At 39.7% G+C, this 24657-nt stretch overlaps 1 protein-coding gene across 1 annotated transcript in view; it reads left to right on the forward strand.

Moving 5' to 3' along the window:
• gpc1b (glypican 1b) overlaps positions 1-24657 on the forward strand; it is a 131480-nt gene that overhangs the window by 65826 nt on the left and 40997 nt on the right. Inside the window, exon 3 of the mRNA XM_077515184.1 lies at positions 17665-17823. Coding sequence (XP_077371310.1) covers positions 17665-17823 — 159 coding nt within the window. The remainder of the gene's footprint in view (positions 1-17664; positions 17824-24657) is intronic.

A 24657-nucleotide genomic window follows, 5' to 3' on the forward strand; every position in this document is an offset into this window, starting at 1 on the left:
TGCGATATGCATATTGCAAGGGCCAATATCGCGATATCGATATTTTTTCGATATATTGTGCAGCCCTATATGACAGTCTCTCATTCTCCTCCATTGTGTTTTTTTTTTTTTTTTTTTTTTTTTACCATGTCTTCAACGGACAGGGATAGTTAGTCAGTATACTTTTTAGAAATGGAAATCTCACCTCCAATGAAACTCCCTGTTTTTGAGCCTGTCCCGCTTTTTTTCCATGTGTATGTCAATCACACAGTTGTCATAGCGATTCATACGATAAACCGATTAAAAGGGAATTTAACTGTTCAATTCCTTCCTATTTACTTCCAAATTCACGTTTGTTTTCTCATTCACATCCACATCTAATTGGTAGCAGGATGGACGTACGGAGCAGGTGGTGACCGGAACTGGAACTACTTCCTGCTTGTGCATCTAAGAATCATGGGCAATGTAGTCCTACTATCATCTAGCGATATCCAAATGATATGCAGGTCACAATACGATAATTATCAAAACATTTTGGGGAGGTTGGTGATATAAAAAAAGGTCACAATATTGTAAAAAAAAAAAAAAAAAAAAAAAAAGAGCTCATACTAAAAAAAATTGTAAAAAATTATATTACGTTCCCCTTCATCTGACCATTAGTGTGGATTTTAAACATAAAAGGGCCAAAACATGTCTTGTGAAAATTAAACTGCACTAAAAAAACTAGCCACCAGAGGGTGCTAGAATGGCACAAATAGAAATCAACCTGCCTTTTTGAACAAATGTGCTGCTTTTAACTAATTTGCTCCCAATAACGTGTAAATACATTTTTTTTTATGTTTTAAGTGTCCCAAAGACGTATTTATACATTTGTTTGTTTGTTTGTTTTTTATACTAGAGCATAGGCTTTGATGCAGCCTCTCAACTGCAAAGAACGGTTGCAGAAATGGTAGTTATTACACAAATGACCAGCAGGTGGCAGCAGAGCAAAGGAGATCAACCAGGGCCATGTAGAAAAAAAAGCTCAATTACTTACAATTTTGAATAGATTTGTGAAAATTCATGAAACCTAGCTCTCTTCTAATGCTAATTGCTGCAAAACGGAAACAGATAGAAACATACTTTTTTTTTCCTGATGAAAGAAGAGACTTTAATCTTTCTTTTGATAGGTTCCATGCTTTTATAGCAGGGCTGTCAAACTCACGTTAGCTCAGGGGCCGCGTGGAGGAAAATATATTACCAAGTGGGCCGCATCGGTAAAAATAACGGTATATAACTTAAAAACGATTGCCGTCAATTATACGCAGATTTCCCTATTTGTGTGCCAGCCCAAAATTATGGATCTCGACTGTTATCATATTTTTCCAAGAAATAATACAAATGCAAATGTAAAGCGGCAACACTGAGTTCTGGACGTGTTAAATTGACCTGTTTTACATACACGTTGTTCCCAGAATGCATTGCCTGGCGCAGTTAATGACGTTATAAGGACACTAATTCTTGTTATATTGATTTGTGTTACCAGTAATTGAATTTGTGTCGTATTTAACACGTTTGTCGGTCTATGATTAAAAAAATAAAATAATAATAATAATAATAATAATAATAATAATAAACAAACCATAACTTTAAATTGTGTGTAAAATAATGACATCCAGGACTTCCAAATTTATTTTATTTTTATTTTTTTTAACTTTACAAAATCATCTTGCGGGCCGGATTAAACCCCTTTGCGGGCCTGATCCGGCCCGCGGGCCTTATGTTTGACACCCCTGTTTTATAGCAATAGAACACAATATTCTGTGGGCCAAGCAAAATCAGTCAAAATCCAGTAAAGGGAGTTTTAATATCGTGACATGACGACGACGACGATATAATGTGGCGGTTTTAACATTGCGATATCACGATATTGCCGTTATCGTTGCATCCCTATTGTGTGTTTTTTTTGTTTTGTTTTTTTTTACACATCAGCTGTTACTTATTCTCTTTTACAAACCTTACTCCATCTTCTATTCTTCCGCCTTCAAAATTTCCAGCTCGCACTTACCACTTAGTCGTCGCGCTTGTTTCTTTGACTGGCCCCGACAACAGCAGGTCATCTTCAATTCTGCACCGAGCAGCGAGCCTGACTGCTTTGTTTGCTCTGTCACCATCAAGTGATGAGGCTGCCACAAAAGAAAGGCTTTGCTGGGAGACTTTTTTTTTTTTTTTTTTTCCTCTCTTGCATACCTGTGAACAAGCACAGAGCTGCATTCACTCTCCGTTTCTATGGTTCAATGTACCAACAATTTCATAGTGTAGTAGCAATCTGGGAATGGAACGCATTGTGTTGTTCTGAAGTGCTGATTCAAATAGTAAATGCCTTTCAACACAAATTTATCCATTCATCCATTTTCTATACAGCTTGAGTTATCCTGTTCAGGGTCGCTGGGAGCTGGAACCTAGCCCAGATGATGTCATGCGAAAGGTGTGCTACATCTTCGACTGGTTGCCAGTACTGTGGTTGAAAATTTCTAATAACATTTTACTTTACTGTCTTTTGAATGATCTGTATCTCGCCAATAAAAGGCGATTCGATACATATCTTGATACATTGGGTGTGATACGATTCAGGCAGAGTTTGACGTTAAAGTGGAACGATTCGATTCAAATTAGTGGAATTACAAGTCGATTCAGTATGGTACTTCTCAGTTCGAAGGGGTATGATAAAAATGGGTTTCTTGTCATTTTGCATAAATATGAATAACTGCTTGTCAGTACTGTTGTATATGTGGCAATTCCTTTATATATCCCCAGTCACAGACAATTCCATACATATCTGGATATATTTTAAAGTGGAAGAATTTGAATCACATCTTTTAAATCAAAACCTTTTGTCCGATTCTATTTTTTATTTTTTTTATTATTATTTTTTTACACCCCTAAACTTGTGGATGGACGAGCAGGCACAACTTTCATTTACAATGACGTGTGTGGACGTTGCTTTTTGACTGTTGACTGGATTTCTAGGAAATTGAAAGTATCCCGCTTGGAGCTAGTCTGACCTCAACACATTCCAATCAATCAAAGCAACAAAAAAAAAGAGGACTGCTAAAGGCTCATATTTGCTTTGTTTGTAAATCGATATTTTGACTGTGAGCAGTTCTGACAGACAAAAAAAATAAAATGTGCCAGTGTTTCCATGCCTTTATTGAGATTCAGCACATAATTGACATAATCAAAATCACAGAACACAAACAAAACCGTTTTTCTTAACGCAGAGGAATTTTGAACATGACGACAAGAAAAACGGTTTGAGAGGATAAAGGGGGTTTGAGGGTGTCAGGCAAGAATTTTTGCAACATTTTGCAACACTGAACGAATCCTGCTGAAAACAGCTACGTGTGCTACGTTTTGTCCTGATTGAAATGTAGGAAGTTAAATGAGTTAATTAATATATAAAATAGAGTTAAGAAGTGTATCGATTGTCTCTGTGTCATCGGGAACTTTGTGACTACAGTTGTGTCATTTGGTTAACTGTGGAAGATGATGCAATGCGTCCTGATGACGTCCTTAATAAGCAGCACATACAGTTCTTAGCATATTAGTACATTCCCTTCAAAAAATGTAAGGATTTTATTCAATATCTCAATGAACATAAGAACAATTTCTAAAATTTTGACAAAATGTATTCTGTAGAATATGCGATTAACTCACAACATGAAAGTAGGTTGATAATACAATGCATAGATTGCAAAATGTTCAGTTTCATCTAATTCAATGCCAGTGATGGCTGTTGACGTCAAAAATCTGTTTGGATTGGGCTGGCAGTGAATGAGTTAACTAATACCAAAAATAAATGCTTTCCCACAATTAAAAACGGCAACATCTAGTATTTTCTATGACCTCCATGACTTTTATGGATAAAAATATGTCTGCTAGGCCTGGAATTAACAAGTTGCCAGTCTTTTTCTTGGGATCTACTTATTTGTGCAAAATGTTCTTCAACAAATTTGTTAAAAAAAAAAAAAAAAGTACTTTTTTTGTGTCTACTAATTAACAAATCTTGTTTGCAATCAACGGCCCATGTTTGTGGGAGTAGTTTGTAGTATAGTATTCCATAAAAAAAAAAAAAAATCTTGATTCTGAAAGAAAACTAAAGGTGTTCTTACAAATCTTTTGGGGTGTGCTCATTTATGCTGATCACTATAAATTTAAAAGAAGTGGACTTAAAACGGACACTTGGGGCACTCCACACTCAATTTCATGTATCCATACCTACAAAGAAACTCTGTGAGGAAGGATCTAAACTTTAAAAACAGTGCTAGATAGGCTAACTAGGTTAACAGAGTTACGAATCAATTTAATTGATTGATTAACCAATTTCTCAAAATTATACTCAAACATGGTAAGTTGGCTTACAGGTTGAACATTCTTTAAAATGATGGGGTCTAAATTGCTCTTCTTCAGAAGGAGCTTCTGAAAATGTTAAAGGGATACTTTACTTATTTAGCCATTTTTGGCAGTCAAACATGGATATTTTGCCTATAATAAATTTGATATTTTCATTATTTTTCATGTACAATTAGTACCTTTTAAAAACACATTTTGCAACCTGCTGTCGACTGAAAATGACATTACAAGGGCTCGGGTAACCAATCGCAGCTCAGCTTGTGAACGTCACATGACCAAACCTAGAAAACAGGTGAGCTGTGATTGGTTACCTGAGCCCTTGTGATGTCATTTTCAGTCGACAGCAAGTTGCAAAATGTGTTTTTAAAGGTACTAATTGTACATGAAAAATAATGAAAGTATCAAATTCATTATAGACAAAATATTAACTTTTTATTGCTATAATGGGCCAAATAAGTGAAGTATCCCTTTAAGAAGGGTTGCCATATTGACGTTACCCTACTGCATCTTGATGAAGTCAGGACCCCAAGTAAGACTTTTTCCCAGTAAGAAGTTGAAAATTTCCCACTCCCATCTCTCCTGTTTTTTTCTTGATCATCATGTGACAGGACGTGTGTCAACTGTTGATGCCTCCTATCACCGATCCATCCCACACACTGAAATACAGCATAACAACACAACCAGTCCGCCAGACTCCGAAATGAGGTCAGCTTGTGCAAAGTTACTCCCTTTCCTTGACATTTGCTCACTTATTTCCCCCCCCCCCCAAAATGACTTTGCACTGATTTTTCCACCTCCGCACATGATTCAGTGAAATGACATGTTAGGACATGTCTCAGATCTGAAGGAGAAGGGTGTGTGGCTCAGCATATTTGTATATAAAATGACTTTTCTCCAACAAACACGCTTATGTTGCGAAAACAGGCGAAGAGCAGAATAAATAAAACTTGAGTAAAAATCAAACTTGTTGAGTGAGATTGCTTGGAAAAGCGTCTCTCGCTATCAGTCTCTGACAACGCTGTGACCGGACCTGCTCAGTGATTCAGGCAGGTTGTTTCCACCATTGAGAGCAGCCGGCACTCACGCCCTTTCTGGTAAACACTGTCGTTGTGAGTTTACTCACTGCGTCCAAGCGATAAAACCGCACAAGAGAACAACACAAAGTACTTGGAGAGTAAGAAAAGTTGACACGCCCGCGTGCTTATCAGAGCAGTCAGTCAAGCACGCTTTGAAAAAAAATCACCGCAAATTCACGACAAAACCGTTCTTAATCCGCTTTGTCACTTGTAAACGCCGGCCCCCTTTTTTTTTTTTTTTAGCGCTGCAACACAACTTTACCGTGTTCTGAGCTTAACATTCATGAGGTTGCTTAACCTTGGGAGGAAGCCGGTCAAGTATTGCCGTGGGTCTTGACGACAGTTTCATGAAATCAGATTGGTGGGTGGCAGGTTGGCTTGCGATCCTAATGGGCCGAATGTGCTGGTAGAGGCCGGATGCAGTTTTGATTACCGGGGACAGGTCTCTAAATATAGATCTGCGCTGGCGTCTAGTTGCTGGGAGGTAATCTCGCATTTTCATCAGTCATAACACGGAAATAAATGCACTGGTGCAGTGATTGTCAAAGAATGTTACACATGCTCTCTAACTTGAAGTAAAATACATAAACATTTAATATTGAAGGACTGATTGAGATCAGTGTTTCTTAAAGAGGAAGTCAAACTTAAACATTTCTTGACAATCAAAATGGTCGCCCAATTCTAAGTGCCCATATCTCTGAAACTACTTGATGGATCTTAATGAAACTAAATACACTTTTTTTAAATTGTTTTACAAGTTTTATTGGTTAAATTTACAAAGAAAAGAAAATGTGTGAAGAAAGCACGCTGCACTGTCTTCGGTGACTGAGTCCGAGCGTACTCTAACACGCAAAATGCCTTTTCTTTTTAAGTGAACGGCATTTCTTAACCTGAAAAGATAGAAATGCCAAAAATCACACACAAAAACTTGAAACATTTCTACACAAGCTGTGAAAATTTGAGGTCATTCCAACGAAAATTGTCAAAATTATTGGCCTACGAAATGGGGTCAACCATTTTGGAACACCCTGTATGTGTCCTCACTAGTCTAAACATGACATTCTGATTAAATCATTTGCTCCCAAAAACATATAAATATCTTCTATTTTAAATGTATTAAGTATCCTAAAGATGTATTTATACGTTTTGTTTTGCTTTGTGTGTTTTTTTTTTCATGCTAGGCTTTGATGCAGCCTCTCAATTGCAGAGAATTGGTGAAAAAAATTGTAGTAATTACAAAAGCGGCCAACAGGTGGCAGCAGAGTATAATAGATGAACCAGGGCCATGACGAAAACAAGCTGATTTCTAAGCAGATTTGTGAATAATGATGAAACTTCGATATATAGATAAATAGAACCCATGTGTGAGCAGATACACACATAAAAAAAGCAGAGGCCCCAGAATTGAACCCTGTGGAACACCATATGATCCATGTGAATTTGTATTGCACATATTCGCTCAAGTAACCAATCATAGCTCACCTGTTTTCTAGGTTTTAGTCATGTGGCGTTCACAAGCTAAGCTGTGATTGGTTACCTGAGACCTTGTGATGTCATTTTCAGTCGACAGCAAGTTGGAAAATTTGTTTTTAAAGGTATTAATTGTACATGAAAAATAATGAAAATATCAAATTTATTATAGGCAAAATATTCATGTTTGACTGCCAAAAATGGCTAAATAAATAAAGTACGCCTTTAAGTTAAGAAACCTTAAAAAAAAAAAATCAGCCAATAATCAGGCTTTTTTTGGTTTATGTTTTTCTTCGATATAGATTTTCAGGTGCAAAATATGAATGGTAATTGAGTAGCGGGTTGAAATAATTTAATAAATAATTTATAATTGTGATGACAGTGTAGAATTCAGCAGAGGCACTCCTTGTTAAATTTTTCAACTTGGGCTAGTTTGCTTTCTGAAGAGAAACATGATGTCAGATATGCTATTTGCTACAGAGCAGTTCAATCATTAAAAATTATATTGAAATAAAATGTAAGAGGTAATTTTTGAGCAGCATATATAATATATGTTCATTATTCCTAATTGTTGAAGCGCCTGGCTTGATGACAGTTTTCCTCTAGTCAAACCCTGCTTGTTCCCACGCTCTGTCTTTGCACCAGACATGTTTTATACATCCATGTACTGCGTGTAATATGACACATCACCGTGCCGAATCCATTCCCTCGTTAACACTGACACTGTCACACTTGCTGTGAAGTCTGATATCACCGCATCTGTTTTACGTTTGTTGCTATGGGTGATAATAAAAAAAAAAACTGCCAGTGGACACAGTTTGTGGTTTTAAATGGCTTTTCCAACTTCCCATTACCTTACGGTGAAACTTACTTTCAATGTTAGATATAAAACCAATAAAACATGCTAGCTTTTATTGAACATTAATTCTCAGTTGGCTGCTTATTTTTTGTGTGAAAAACAACTATTTTCCATTTTCTCTTCTCCTTTCCTTGTGATATTCGACTCTGACTCATCATCTCGAGTGTCCTCTGCTGCTCCCGGCCTACTTGAATCGGTCTCCCAGGCCCATTTGGTAATACAATATTAAGTAATCCCAGCCATTGCCGTTTAAGTGAATAAACTACACACCGCTGGTCAAGTTATTGTATCATCATATGGACCATTTAGCCAGTATGATCTGGTCTAGTCACCTGGGATAGACTCAAGCGCTATATAAGACCCTCAACCGGATAAGTAGTATAGAAAATGGATGGGTAGATGGATGGTTTTAGACTACAATATATCCCATAGTCATTAACCAATAAGAAGCATGTATGTGCAAATGTTTTGTTTTTTTTCCATCCAACAAAAAATGGCAATGCTTCAGCCCTATGCGTACAAAATAGACTAAAAAATAGTGAAAATAAGATATTGAGACTAAGCAGGAGAGAATTTATTCCCAAATTAAACTGTGATCTGCACATAAAAAGAAGTGCCGCATCAGTGGGTGTAGCGGAGGATTGACCATAAATTTAATGTATCCCAACGGGATATAATAACGTGTCATTGGTTCTATTAACTGTACAAAAGGTCGACCGGTCTGCTGGCGTTGTAGGGTAAAATTATGATCAAAGTGTAGCTGTTGTAGCTACCACTTCGTCTGCCCACCAGGAAGCTATTTCTGTGAGCCCGTCGGCTGGTTTGCGTTACCAGACGAGTCTGGCAGTTCGGGTCACCAGCGGGGGTCATTCGGTGTGTTGTCGGGGAAAGATTTAAATGTTGAATAATGGCGCTTAAATAGTGGATCACCATATGTTATGTCATTGCTTAAACCTGAAATCCCCTTTTCAAGTGCGGGTTTTATTGTTCACGATAGCATGGATTAGGATGCTAATCTTGGACTAGCATGGGTTCATATATTTTTCCATGACATGTATTCTAATCGTTCATTAATATTTTTTTTTAATGATTGGTAACCATAATAATCCTATTAGAAAGCACACACAATTTGTACAATAATGTGAAACTATATCAAGGATACAGATTGTTTTTGTGCTATTACCTATGTCGTAATCATAATTTAAACGTGCTTAAACAAAAAAAAGATCAGTCATAAAATCTGTATTTGAACCCAGTGAAGTCAGTTGCAGGGTTTGTCAATATTAAAATTACACTGCAGAAATCAGTTTAGGTCATTTGTATATTAGTCTATAGCTGTACTAGCTAGGTAGCGAGCTAGCTAGCTTGCACTGTTGCCTTTCATTTTGTAAAAGAAAAGGGGTTAAATATATTTTCAATGATGTTCTCGAAAAGTGGAAGCCAAACATCTGTTTGTCCCTTTTAAAAAAATTGCGCATGCGGAAGACCATCCTACCAGCTCTCCTGCTCGTCTGGGGGAAACGCCTCTCAAATGTCGCTAACGTCCGAGCTATTCATGAGTCTCTGCAGCCGGCCTGCTTCATACTGATTGTCCTCTTGCGGCTCGCAGATATTTTCAAAGTACGCGGTCAGCTCGGTGGAGCTACAACGATGAATGGCTAAATCCGAGGCTAGCTACATGCTACAAACACTCGAAGTGCGCACGCGCAGCTAGGAACGAGCACGCACGACGTCGTTACGCAGATTGATTGACAGGATCGAGAAACAATCGTTCAGATGATCCACCCGGAAGACGCAGCCACAAAAATATCCTTGAACCCACCTTTAACTGTTTTAAAAGTATGAATGCTATATGCTAGGGGTGCACCGATCGATCGGCCGGCCGATTTATCGGCCCCGATTTCCTTAATTTTGGAAGATCGGTGATCGGCCGATCTATTAAAAATAAGCCGATCTTTTCCACCAATCTCTTCTCCATCCTCAGAGGTCTGAAAAAGTCAGTCACTACCCTCTTTTCCTGAAATGATTAATAAGAGTTTCATTTTTATTTGAGAGAACCACTTCACGTGCAGTTAAAACAACCCGTTTGTTTAATTTCGTCGATATTGTTCAATGTTTTCCTATAAAACAAGATTGGAACACTAAAGGTATATGCTGCTTGTAATGAAAAAAATCGGTATCGGCAATATTCGGGATCGGCAGGTCAGACTTTTTAAAAGATCGGGGATCGGTGATCGGCCGGAAAATTGTGATCGGTGCACCCCTACTATATGCCATAGCATTCTTTTTAAAATATAGCATTTCTCGCTAAAGTATAAACACACTGTATGTAACTGCATCTCCGACATACTCAAAACACGTACAACTGTCAAGACAAAGTGCACCGACATAAGATGGAGACAGTTATTGTTAATTTACTCCTACATTCAAATTTCTGCACGTCTGCCGCCATCTCCTAAGGCCCGTACATGTATTTCCATCCCCAACCAGGCTTCATCTCAATGCACTCACCCTTCATGTGCATCCCACTAACTGTTGTTAAATCGAAGCATTCCACCCTGGTGAACAACGATAAGCGGGCGCTTAAGGAATTGTTCTCCGTTTAGCATGTGAGCCTGTCAAAAGAAGAGGGAAAGGGTGGCCGGGCGCAGCGATGGGCTTCAGATGAAAACGAGCCCTTATTAAATCATCACGCGCACGCACACTCATTAGAGTGTTGGGGTGGCTGATTGGCTTGCTGCCTCCATGCTGATTGGCCTCACAGCGGGAGGTTGATGAAAGCGGAAGAGCAACCCTGTTGATTTAAATATATTTGAATAGATCATTGAATTTGGTGCCAGTTATTCATGTGTGGTTCTGTGTACTCTAATTTGTATGCAGGATGTGAGCGTTTGCGTTATGAGCATGTTTTGCCCATCAATCATGCCTGCAATGACATTTATTCAGGCTGTGGGGATGATTTAGGAGCAATAAAGACAGGAAACGGCAAAAACAGGCTAATCTCTAATGTATGAGAAGCGGATTTCTGATATGTAATGAAAACAGGCTTTTGGCTATCTCTTCACGTCTGGCATTAGTAGCGCAAACATCCCAAGCAGTGTTAATTCAAAACATACCGCTTCATCTTAGTGATTTTCACTTAATCTCGAAGTTCTTCTGCTACCGCCGGAATATTAGCTACATCTGCGCAGACTAATGGGATCCAGTTTGAGATAACTATCAAACAGTCATTAATCGCTGCACTGACTTGATTAAGAAATCTTGGTAACTTGTGTGAATCAAAAGGTTGAAAACAATCAATTAAGCATTTACAAAATCTGGTAAACCACCAAAGCAAGACTATAGTGACAGCTGTAACTAAATAACTAAGTGACTGAACAATTGACTGATTGACAAACTCGCCTTGCTAGCCACTGAGCTAGCTAACGAGTACTGTGCAACTTACTAGCTAGCTACCAAGTTATGTACCTAAGCTGCTATATAGCTGCCCAGCTGTGTACCTAATAAACTATTTGCTGTCTAGTCTACCTAGCTATTGTACATGACAAACTAGCTGCTAACTAGCTACCTAGTATTGTACCTAACAATCTAATGTCTCACTCCTTAGCTACAAACTAATAGCCTGCTTAGGCTAAGCAGCTTAGCTATCTGTTATCGAATTAGCGATGTATCTAGCAAACTAACTAAGGAACTAACGACTATATGTACGTAACAAACTAACTGGATACAGTGTGTACCTCACGAGCAAACTGCTGATGAGCTACAAAGCTATGTGCTATGTACCTAGCTTCTAACTATAGCAACCTGACTATGTAATGAACTGACTTGAGACTTGCCCATGTGTGACTTGATCCCATCTCTGCTACTAACCATAAAACAGCAATATAAACAGCTTTTGGCCACACAGCGGCCGTGTTTGGCATAATTTCAATCAAAACTGCCAGGGATGCACGTGCACTTGGTGGGGAAAAAAAGTGCAAACCTCCTTCAGCATGTTTTGGAATTTGGCAGACTGCGCTGCACCATACTGGGTGCTCTGGAGAACCGATGGCAATTTATTTTACATGCCCCCGTCACACCTTAGTGGCTGCCCTGAATGTAGACCAAATTTTGCGGCTGCCTAAAGCAGGTCTAAGTTGTGGCGCAGGTGGTGTCATACACAAATTTGATGGCGTTGATCGAGGTGCGGGCAGATAATTTCTGTGTACACAGTATGTGGTGAATGTCATCGTATTCCATTCATAATTATAACAACATTGTGCACCGAACTCTCTGAACAATTGTAGAAATCAGTTAATTGAACACATTATCTTCTTTAATATATTTTTTTAAATCACCGCCCTGGCCACGGCACAGCTATTGGGGGGTGTAACTGTAATGTATCATACCGTGAGCTGTTTCGTCTGCTTACATTCGAGGAGTCCAATCCGAAAACACGTGTTTGGTTGCTCGGAACACATCCGCTGCGCACTTTCTTTTTCACCTGAATAGATGTGAACTGACGTTAACAAACACGCTGATGTTTATAGAGTCGGCCATGTTTTGTATCACGAGCCACCTCGAACCGTCATGCTCTATTGCAGCTGACCTTTTCTAGCTTGTCAGGCTCGTGTGCGTGCCCTTGCACCTGCAGACTTTTGCTGGGAAACAATCATGTTGAGTTTTACTTGGAGAGACATGACACTAATATTGCCCGCATGTGTGTTTGTGAATATTCTGTGCGTGTTTTTTCAAATGACGCGGAAAAGCAGGTTGAACTTGAGGAAAGTGATATAGGACGCATGCACGCGCGAGACGGAGGCATTTAAAGACGCAGCCCAGGGGGTGACAGATTGCAGTTGACCTCTAAGCAGGACTGTATACTATTTCGACATAAATCTTTCCTCTTCTCATTCCCTTGTTTTCTCCTGCTGTTTTCCTCTCTGCTTCTTCTTGCTCTCATCTCCACTCCTTATCCTCCCCAGGCTGTTTTTCTTTTCTTTTTTTTCCTTCTTCACTTCACACACACACCCCTCCAAAGTCCGACCGCTGTCCCCTGGCGGGTGTGTGGGTGTGAGTCACAGCGTGACCAGTTGAGAAGGTGCTGAGAGGTGCCCAATGTCACCTTACAGTCCACTTTACTTTTGGCGTTCCAGGTGGGTGAAATTGCCTTTAATTGCAGCGATTCAAAGTTGGCCCGGGTGAGATGCTTAAAGGACAGTCAGGGAAACTTGGCAGACGCAAAATCATTGACATGCACACGCACACCGGGAGTATAAAATTCACCTGAGATGGAGGGGGGGATTTAGCGATTATGAAGTCGAGCCATGTCATAAACATGGCGGTAAACATGTTTTCTTTTCATTATCAAGCTTCTACATATTGAAGTCTTGAAGTCAAATACTTTCTAAGCAAGAGGTGGGACCAATCTCAAAGCACATTTTTTTAACAGTTGGTTTGTCATGTGAGTAGCGAGCAGTTAGTTTGTATAGGCTAGCTAGCTAGCTAGCTAGCTAGTTAGAAGCTAATTGGTTTGTCAGCTACCTCCAAGTACGGCAGCTGGTTAGCAACTGCAAGTCAGTCTTGTTTGTTAGCTATCTTGTTTGTTAGCTAGTAGGGGTGTGAATTGCCTAGTACCTGACGATTCGATTTGTATCACGATTCATAGGTCACAATTCGATTCAATACAGATTAATCCCGAAACGAATTTATAAGTCGATTGTTGCAATTTTTTTTTTACACAAATTTAGAAAATGCTAATCAGTAAACTTGTACATGTGCACTGTAAGATTTGTATGAAAATGTATTCATTTATCTGAAACTTCAATCTTATAACTGTGAGCCATTGTATTGAATAAACGGGTTGTAACCTTTTTCATGTTTGAACAGCATTGAAATAAAATATTAAGGCTTAATGTTCCATTAATATAACATTTTTCCATGCTTAAGGTGTGAAGCCATAAGTGTTTATGTTTTGTTGAATATTTTTCCATCTAAAATGGATGTTTAAAATCGATTCGATCGCCTTTTCAATCGATTCAAGAATTGCGTGCTGTAGTATCGCGATATATTGCCGAATCGATTTTTTTTTAACACCCCTATTAGCTAGGTACAGTTGGGACTGTGGTTCAAGTCAACCACAATACAGTCTTATTCAAACTTTGGAAACTGAACTACGAACTAAAAAAACAAAAGAAAAAACTTCAACCTCCAAAACATGACCAATAAATGTTGAATTTCTAAAAAGAATATTCAATACTGTGAATGCCGCTGTAACTGTTATGTTCTGGGGTTGGATCCCAAAAGACGCAGACACAAATCAGATTTTAACGCTTTATTCGCATAACATCTAGACGCTAAGCTAACTTGGGCTATGGAGGTGCTCGGGGAAAAAGGAGGAGCAGGTGGCCAGCTGGACAGAGGAATAATCTGACAAACACACATTTCTCAGACAGCTTGTATAGACAGTGAATCAATCTGATTGGTTGTGGCTAGAAATGTGGGCAACAGGACTGACATGGAATTATCTGATTGGCTCTTGACCAGGTAAAGGATTCAAGATTCTTGACATCACATAGCTCATGACATCGCAGATCTTAAACCATTTGAAACTAGATGCCGATTACATCAGTTCAAAACAACAGTACATACACAACATACACTTGACCTCACGGTCATGACCCAAACATGACCCTTGCATGACCCAAACTTAACACTGGAGTGACCCAGACATGACAGTAACATTATAAACAAGTTGAACATTAACATTGCACTTAAACATTTAGAAGAAAAAAATGAACTGTTAATGAAAAATTGTACTAAAATAAAAGTTTAACAACTGTTTTTAAAGATGTATTGAAATTGTATTGAATTAAAAAAATAAAAATAAATACAACTACTGTGATTGGCTGGCAACCAGTTTGGCTCCAGCAACCCCCGCGACCCTTGTGAGGAGTAAGCGGTTAAGACAATGGATGGATGGATGGATGTAAATACTTGTACAACTAAACGTACTGTACTTGGGCAGTGATTCTTTCACATACCACTAGAGGGAGTACGACAGTTTGAGAATCACAGCTTCGAATACATGTAATAATCTAAAAATGACGGTTCACTTGTTCACTACTACTATTGAATGTCATTTTTATAAACAACAGTTAATGACAGTTCCAAATGTACTGTATATCTCAAAAATTACTTCTGAACACCGACCAGGTCGACCAGTGCAAAATTGATTCAAGTAACCTCCGTATAATAGACTCAAGCAAGGGAGACAGAGGAGAGGAGGAGCAGGCCTGATGGAATGACCGAATGCTTATCACTGTAGGGCCTTTCAGTGGAAAGGTAGACATGATGAGATTCAGTCAGCTGCTTCCTTCACAGAGGCAATAACTCAATCAGGGTGGAAATGCGACGACCTGCACTCTATTTGGAACCTATTGCAGCACACTGCAGTCGAATACAAATGTACATTTAAAAAAACAAAAAAACAAAAACAGCAGCATGATTTTTTTGTTCCCAATCAAAAACAGATCATGTGCTTTTCCACTAATTAAGTCATCTAATTAGTAATTAGAATGACGATCGACACGCATGATTTCAGGAGCGTTTTTCAAGAACCGTTTGGCTGCTTCCGATGTTGAGGAGAACTTAGTTCTCATTTTCGACATACAGCATGATGCAAGCTTTGCGAAGTTCCTCTCCTCCACCCAGAATATCGATTTGTTCCATGTGTTGCGTGTCTGTGTAATCATACCCGCCAGGCACTTTATTCGTTACCCCAGACACTTTATTAGGTACTATTTAGTTCAGCCGGGGAATTCTGGAAATAAGTTTGACCTTTTCCACTGAAGTCGATCACAATCTGTGATGCTGGTTCACTCATAAGTTGTTCTATTTTCAAATCAGTGTTTCCCATAGGAAAGTGAATTCTTTATTATTTCTTTATTCCTCTGTGTGTGTGTATTGTTATGTGGAGTGCTTGTTCTTTCATTTTTCTTTTTTGTTTCATAGATGGGCCCAGGTAGAAATGGGTTTGAAATTTGCGCCGTTGTGAGCCAACTTGATTCCTGGCCCATTTATATTCAGCGCAGGTGGAGCGCTTGGTCTAAATGGTGAAAATTATGTTCACAAGGTACTGCAAGAAGATCTCTAATTGTGGATGATGTCATATTTATGAATGAAATACGATGACATTGTTATGGTTTGGAGGTGGCGTTAGATGTGGATCCAAATTGAGGAGACTGATCAGACAGGAGATTGGGCAGGAAAACCATGACTTCGACTAGACAGAACTGGACTAGGCTGGGCGTGACAGAATTGGACTTGGCTGGGCGTGACAGAACTGGACTTGGCGTGACAGAACTGGACTTGGCTGGGCGTGGCAAAACTAGACTTGGCTGGGCGTGGCAGAACTGGACTTGGCTGGGCATGGCAGAACTGGACTTGGCTTGGTTTGACAAAACTGGGCTTGGCTTGACAAAACTGGACTTGGCTTGGCTTGACAGAAGTGGACTTGGCTTGGCTTGATAGAACTCGACTTGGCTTGACAAAACTCGACTTGGCTTGTCTTGACAGAACTGGACTTGGCTTGATAGAACTGGACTAAGCGTGGCATGACAGAACAGAACAGAACATGCCTTAACACGGCGTGACAACACAGCAGCACTTCAAAGACGAGACCCAGCATGACCCACGTAACACCAGCAATGCACCCACACCGACTGGACAAACACAACAGACTAAATACACCAACACTAATGACCTAAAGAGACACACCTGGGGGAAACACAAGTGGCTGAGGGCAGTGATTGGTCACACAGTGGGAAGGGAAGACACACTCAGGTGGACGTGGTTAGACGTAACGAGACAAGGGAAGAAACAATGAATACATGACAAAACCACCAACCACAGCCAAAAACACCAAAAGAAAACAAAATCCTAACCCCACAGAACCAAAACATGACAGACATCCACCACACAACGCATAGCGCAGAATCTGTCTGCCTATGCCTGGATCAAATTCACCAAAATCACATTACAAAACCTGCACCACGACTTAGACCTTGTTTCAACTGGTCTGCATTTTAGTCAACTTTCAGATGCCAGATTGTCAGAAACGCCGGGGGGGGGTGGATGGGTGTGATACAAAACATCTTTGGTCTGCCAGAACACCCAGTGAGGCACAATCCGGTCGGCCAAATTCCCAAACACGGTAAACTAGACTTCCCCCGGCAGGAAAATGAAGATGTGCCAATTTTTACACCGAGCGCCTATCTACAAAATAGGGCTCTGATCAAATAATAACCAATCAATGGAAGATAATAATGTTTTGAACTTCCCCACATCATAATGAGAGGTGTCGAGATGTGTTAAAATGCCCAAAACAGAGCATGATTAACACAATCCCATTCGAACGTATACCAATTCGAGTACGTTTGTGCTTGAAAGGTGAAGTCGAACTTGAACATCTCTTAAAATGTAAATGAACGCCGCCCACGTTGTATTCGTCAAAAAGCCTTTTGCCTCGTTGAAGTGCGATTTGCACGCTTTTTCTTCCGATTTGCGTCGCAGCTCGACTTGAGCGCTCGCGGAGAAATGTTGACAGGCTGCGCTTTGCGCTCAGCACACTTGCCGTTTGATTGTGTGCATATATTGCCAAAGACCTGTCTGAATCTCGCCAGGTAATCAGACGAGTGAGCCCATGCCTCCTTGAGTGCCGCCGCAGCTTATCCCGATTGTCGTGTCGGTGCTTGCTCTACAGATGATTATGAAGCGGCAAAGTAGCTGAGTGTTGACATCAATGACACAGCCGGTTTCACTAATGCCTTTCTTCTGCTGTTTCCCCCCCCAAAATTCTCCTCTCTCTGACTCTCGTTCTTTGCTCGCCCTGTTTTCTCCACCCACTAGGGGAGCACCTGCGCATCTGTCCCCAGGGTTACACCTGCTGCACCAGCGACATGGAGGACAACCTAGCCGCGCGGAGCCGAGGAGAGATGGAGGGACTTCTCAAAGACGCCGGGCGCTCCTTGCAGGTCTCCCTCGGAGGACAGTATAAGGCCTTCGATGGTGAGTTGCTAAACGTTCCGCGCTAGCAACACAACGGAGCGAGACGTTGACATTTCTTATTGGTGCCGTTGTGGGAGTGAACACAGCCAATCGAAGCGGTTCATTTTGTTCTCTTTAAATTCAGCGCAAGAGAGGTGCACGGTCCACATGGCGGATAACAGACTGGAGTCCACAGAGGAGAGTGACAAATTCATTCTCATGTGGTCAGAATGGAAATTAAAGCCTAGTCCAGGTTTTGATAGAATGACATCCAGCACACTGGATCTTACTGGAAGTGTACACCTTCTAGATGCCATTTGCCATTTGCGTTGCTCACAAACAAACACAGCAAAACTTTGTGCAGCTCTGCTTACCTTGTGCGAAGCCACCAGTAGGTAGTTTGATCATATCACCCTTCCTTCACCCAAACACTCACACACGTACTAAAAGTGAGTACCCAAAAAAAACGATTCAAATCCGAAAATCCGTTTTGATTTGACGAACCAAATTGAACCGTTAACTCATTCACTGCCAGCCATTTTCACAGAAGCAGTCACGTTTCACTGAATTTTGACTGATTTTGCAAGGCCCACAGAATATTGTGTTCAATTGCTATAAAAACATGGAATCAATCAAAAGAAAGATTAAAGTCTCTTCTTTCATCAGGAAAAAAAATTATGTTTCTATCTGTTTCCGTTTTGCAAGTAATTGAGCTTTTTTTCTAGCTGGCCCTGGTTGATCTCCTTTGCTCTGCTGCCACCTTCTGGCCGTTTGTGTAATAACTACCATTTCTGCAACCGTTCTTTGCAGTTGAGAGGCTGCATCAAAGCCTTCTGTATGCTCTAGCGTAAAAAAACAAAAAAAACAACTGTATAAATACGTCTTTGGGACACTTAGAACATAAAAAAAAAAACGTATTTACACGTTATTGGGAGCAAATGAGTTCATTGTTAAGTTTTGTCGAGATACTTACCGAATTGTCTTTTATGAGAGCTGTACACCGCATATAAATGATGTTGGATGTTGCTGATGATTTGTTTGTTTGAATTTAATGAACTAGTTGGAGAGCTTGCATACTTGTCATATATAAGCATGACGAATCTACACAGTAAATTCTGTAGCGTAAATGTTACTCTAAACAGAGTCTATTTGGTCCCACTATATACAGAGTGAGAGAAAATTCATACTTGAAAGAGTCAAATAAAAAAAATGTGGATATAAGAAAACAGTAGGAGTGGCATAGCTCAGGTGCGAGAGGGGCAGTCTCCCAAGCTGTTGGTCATGAGTTCGTTCCTCAACCCTTGTGTCACTTTTTTTAATAAACTAGTAAAACGTAGTCTGTCCTTACTTAGTTTTTTTTTCTTTTTTTTTCTTGGCAAGTAAAATTTACTCTGAATATTTTACTCTCTTCTAAGTGTAAATTTGGGAAGCACGGTGATTGAGTGGTTAGCATGTCCGCCTCTCAGTTCTGAGGACTCGGTTTCGAGTCCATCCTCCGGCCTTCCTGGGTGAAGCTTGCATGTTCTCCCCGTGCCTGCGTGGGTCTTCTCCGGGTACTCCGGTCTCCTCCCACATTCCAAAGACACGCATGGCAGGTTAATTGGGCGCTCCGAATTGTCCCTAGATGTGATCGTCAGCATAGATGGTTGGTTGGTCGCCGTGTGCCGTGCGATTGGCTGGCAACCAGTCCAGGGTGTACCCCGCCTATTGCCCAAAGCCAGCTGAGATAGGCTCCAGCACCCACTGCAACCCTTGTGAGGAATAAGCGGTGTCAAAGATGGATGGATGGATGGATGGAAGTGTAAATTTTACTCTGTTTCGAGTGGGACCAAATAGACTATATGTTTAGAGTCAAATTTACTCTACAGAATTTACCGTGTAGAGTCGCACCATATCGAATGGAATCAATTGAATTGTTACATTTTAAAATGGTCACCTCCATGAATCGTATCATACTCCATTATCGAGAATCTTATCAAATCATCTTGTGGAGAGATGCGCACCCCCGTTGCCCGTAGAGATTGCAGTATATCACTCGATGAAGCAGAATTTCATCACCCAGAAATCAAATTATCCCCTCAGTTAATGTGGTGGTGTAGTGCATGACATCGCCAAACACAAATTCGTCCAGCTTAGCTGCCAAGCTAAATATTATTTTCATTATCCCCTCTGTTTCTTAACAAAGGGGTGGAAGTGCAGAACAGCTTGCTCAGACACAATTTTAGAAATAGTCAACAGAAGATAAAGGCAACATTTTAGCAATGAATAGCTGTCTAAGTATACATACAATAGCTGTCTAAGTGTACATGCAATATAAGTATTTTCCCCCCAAAGACATTTGGTGCATTTAACTCATTCACTGCCATTGACGGAAAAAGACGATGCAAATGATGCATTTTTTGCTGGTCTGGCAATGAATGTGTTAAATGCACTATTGTATGGATAAAACAATTATGTATTTAAATCAAATTTAGATTTTAAAAATACTCTTAAATGCACGTTTTAATGGTATTTCACTTGTATAGCACTCTTCCACTTATTCAGGCGCTTAAAGTGCTTCACACTGCCTTCCCATTCACTCACTGATGACACAGCATCAGGAGCAACTGGGGGTTTATTATCTTGCTCAAGTTGCTCAAGGACACTTTGACATGGTTACAAGGGCCTGCGATTGAACCCTCAACCTCAGGGTTGAGAGACCAACGATACCACTGAGCCATTTATGCAAAACATACATTGGAATTGGTTATTTGAGTGTAGCATTTACTTTTTTACAATCATGAATCTCATGGAAAATTCAAACTCTCTGACCACTATAGGGACACACTATGGAATTTTTTTATTGCTAAAATTTTTTTTTTTTTTTATTAATTATTAAAAACATTTATTAATTTTGTATTGTAAGTGCCTTTTTCCACAAAAACAGCATGTGGGCTACAACTGCCTTTTCCCCTTCTTCTGCATTTCTAATTTAAATAAAATCGATTCTTGGATATTAATATCGATTCGATTAATAAATGAGAATCTCGATTCTTTGACTAATCGATTTTGTTTGGCACACCCCTAATAAACATGTAATCTTTCAAATATTAGGACCAAAACTGTACAATCCACACACACACACACACACATATATATATATATATATATATATATATATATATATATATATATATATATATATATATATATATATATATATATATATATATATATATATATATATATATATATATATATATATATATATATATGTATATATATATGTATATGTACCCTAGTATTGGTCGCAATCTTGAGGTATGTAGGGCGTTGTTTTCACAGTCAAAGTGAAAAAGCTGAATTTCTATGAATAAAACGAATTTACTGTATACTGCAAATTCCAGTGTCCCATCAAGAAATTGTGTGCCTAACGTGCCCCAGAGCACCAAATTCTGTGGCTGACAAAAGATCTGTCAGATCAGGCTTTGCTCCTTGCTCTGACCTTTTGCCACCGCCATGATTAAGTGGCCCAATGACGTTTGTTTACTTTCCCTCTATCGGTCTGAGTCCTTCATTTTCGCGCTCCCACTCCTTTTCGCTGCGGGTGCCGTTGCTGCTGCGCCAGAGGAATACGGCCGAAGGGCCAAAACACACAAATGCACAAAGCGTTCCGGGATGTGCAAATTCCATTGTTAGCTTATGTCATCCCGCGGTTCTTAACCTTTCGATTTTTGGGGGGGGGGGGGACACACCTCATTTAGCAAAAGAAGAGCCAGTAAACAATGCTGACGACACATAAACACCATTTGGCGTAACTCGGCTTCATTCTCTAAACATTTGAGGGTTTAACCCCAGAAAGTATGCAGAGAATGACATTCTTTTTGTCCTCATTCCTGGAAAATTATTCTGTTCATTTGTATTCGCTTCAATAGTACATCTGGTATAAACAAAGGGACGGTGTCAATTAGACATTGTCATGTTTTCACTTTCAGCTGAATATTTCCCCTGTTTGGTGTACCCTTACCTCACCCCAGTCAACATCAGTTGATGGAGGGCGGGGATGGAGTTTATGGGGCATTGTGGTCGAAAACCATCTGTTGTTGACTGACTAGGTCCTCCAAAGATGAGAGTTGAGCAATGGACTTGCTACCTAGGTCGAAAATGGTCCACGTCTGCTGCTGCTTAATCAAAAACAGGATGTCCCAAAAGTCATTTTCCACATCCTTTTGTCCGTTTCGTTACAGGTATTAATTGAATACGGTCTGTATTTAACAGTTTAGGCTGAGAACAATACCGGTAAAACTTCCACAGCCCTGAGTTTCTTTGATTGGGGGGGGGCGGGGCACACACACAAAAGTGTAAGGAAGAGTGAGAAGGAAAAAAAACAAAAAAACAAGGCTCATCCTGGGTCCCTTTAAATAGGGGGCACAGTATGAACCTGGAAAAAGCGTCTGCACATAAAGCCATATGATATAAGACATTACAACAAAACTCAATAGGCCCTACATCAGTGGTGTCCAAACTACGGCCCGGGGGCCATTTTCAGCCCCCCGTCCATTTTTCAGTGGCCTATGCTAAAAATGGCATTTGACTCAGTTCAAATAAAATAAAAACAAAGATGTTTGGAGATGGTCAAAGTAAGAAGGGAGGGTATCGAAAAACAGGGGCCATTAAAGGTTATTTTAGATAATTAAAACTAATGAAAAAAACTAAAATAAAAAATAAAAAAATCTTGTTACCGAAATAAAATAAAAACAAAAATGCTTTTTAACAAACGAATGCTTACTTATAATTTTGTTTGTTAATTTCAATATTAGTATTGTTTTTTTTTTATGTGTATTACTTGTGCGCAATATTTAAAAAACACAATGGGCGCAACGTCGTCTGAAAGTGCTTTTCTATTGGCTGCTGCTAGATGACGTCACTTCTGTGTGACATACTTTCAAAACGTCATTATTCCAGTTTATATCAAAATAAATCTACTAAAAATCACATCCCCAAAGGCTCAAGCATTAAATTAATTTCCAAAGACGAAAACAAAGGACGCTTGCTATAATTATAGTTAGTTTTAATTAGTTTTGTAAACATAAAATGTAGTTTTCGTTTGTTAAAAAGCATTTCTGTTTTTATTTTATTTCAGTAACAAGATTGTTTTTTGTTTTTTTTTTGTTTTAGTTTTTTTCATTAGTTTTAGCTAACTAAAATAACTTTTAATAGCACCTCTTTTTCGATAACCTCCCTTCTTACTTTGACCATCTCTAAAAAAAAATTTTTTGTTTATTTTATTTGAACGGAGTCAAATGCCATTTTTTAGCATATGTCGCGGGCCACTGAAAAATGGACGGCGGCCGCAAATGGCCCCCGGGCCGTAGTTTGGACACCACTGGCATAAATGTACTACACTTTGACCAAAAGCCTCTCAAACTAGTGCTGAACTGTAATCTGGGACAGAAAACATCTTGCCAGGTGGCAGTTTTGCAATGCTGCTTCCATGTCAATTGGGGGTCATATCATGCTGATGGCCTCACATCTGTCCAAATCATACCTGAAACAAAATAGAAATAAGGAAGTGTATCGTGACTTTCGGACACTCTATAAATTCACATAATAATCAGATGCACTGTTTGCTGTCAAGAATTCAGATTCCCTTCCTTCTTCATGTCCAAGATCGTTTTTTTTTTATTAGCATGTTTAAAGCAAGACGGGGAATCCATTTCCCTGCAACCACTTCCCCTCGCGTCCAAATGGCAGCAACAGTGACAATAAAGAACGCTACCAGTCCTGACACATCTGGCTATGTTTAGCAGGGTGTGGACTAGCTAGCGCCATGTGACTAAGTGTAGGGTGTTACTGCTCCAGCCCAGGCAGCCTTTAGACCTTTTTTTTTTGGTCCACTGACTTTGGAAAAGGTCCCAAGCAAGCTGCCAGACCACAGATTAGAGGACCAGCATGCACACATGGAGGATCTGGGTCTTGCGAGAGTATATGCAGACTGTATGGGAGCGTGCTGATGTGGCTTTATTTGTTTGTCAGGTTGTAATTTTGACTGCATGGGACTGGTGAGTGCAAATGCTCGTTTTGTTCAAGTTTGTGTTCGGCTTCATGGTGGAAGTTTTTTGAAAACAGTGGCGCACAATGCAGAAAAGGTAAAATAGGTTAAAGGGAATGAGACAGATGGAAATGGAAATTGATGGTTCAAGAAAATGTAGATTTAAAAAAAAAGAAAAAAAAAAAGTCTCGGCTTCCAAATTGAAAGGACGATGTAAAAGGTCAAAGAGGACACACAGAGTGATGGGATGGAAAAAATGGTGGATGGCAGCCAGGTGTGCAAGACAGACGGAGGCTAGAAAAACGGGCAGGTGGTGACAAAACCCAGCGGAGCCGTTACTGGCATCTGCAACGCAGGGGTTTGTCTTTGTGTACTCTCACTGGGCAAAGCATTAGGGACACCTCCGCAATCTGATCAGCCCCAAAACAAGAAACGCATCAACAATCCCTTCCTTTACAAATCCAATCATGCTCGGGCGTATATATTTATTTTAACATTTATTTTTGTGGTCATAGAGTTGCACTGATTAGCATCTTTGTGAAGGAAGAATTTTATTACACCTTCTGTTTGATCTCATTAGTGTGTGTCGGTGTAGCCGTTGACTATGCAGTTTTTTGCCCACTTTTTTTTCCATTTCATTTTCTCCTTGAGATACGTGAGACAATAATTCAACTCAATTCAACCTGCAACTCAATTTTTTTTATACAACACTTTAAAAACAACTGCATCTCTAACAAAGTGCTGTACACAAACAAAAATCGATCGTAAACAAAAGACAATTGAACATAACATAATCTAAAAAACAATAACAAACACCGATATAT

The sequence above is a fragment of the Festucalex cinctus genome, chromosome 1, assembly GCF_051991245.1.
Source record: "Festucalex cinctus isolate MCC-2025b chromosome 1, RoL_Fcin_1.0, whole genome shotgun sequence".
In the NCBI taxonomy this organism is placed as follows: Eukaryota; Metazoa; Chordata; class Actinopteri; order Syngnathiformes; family Syngnathidae; genus Festucalex; species Festucalex cinctus.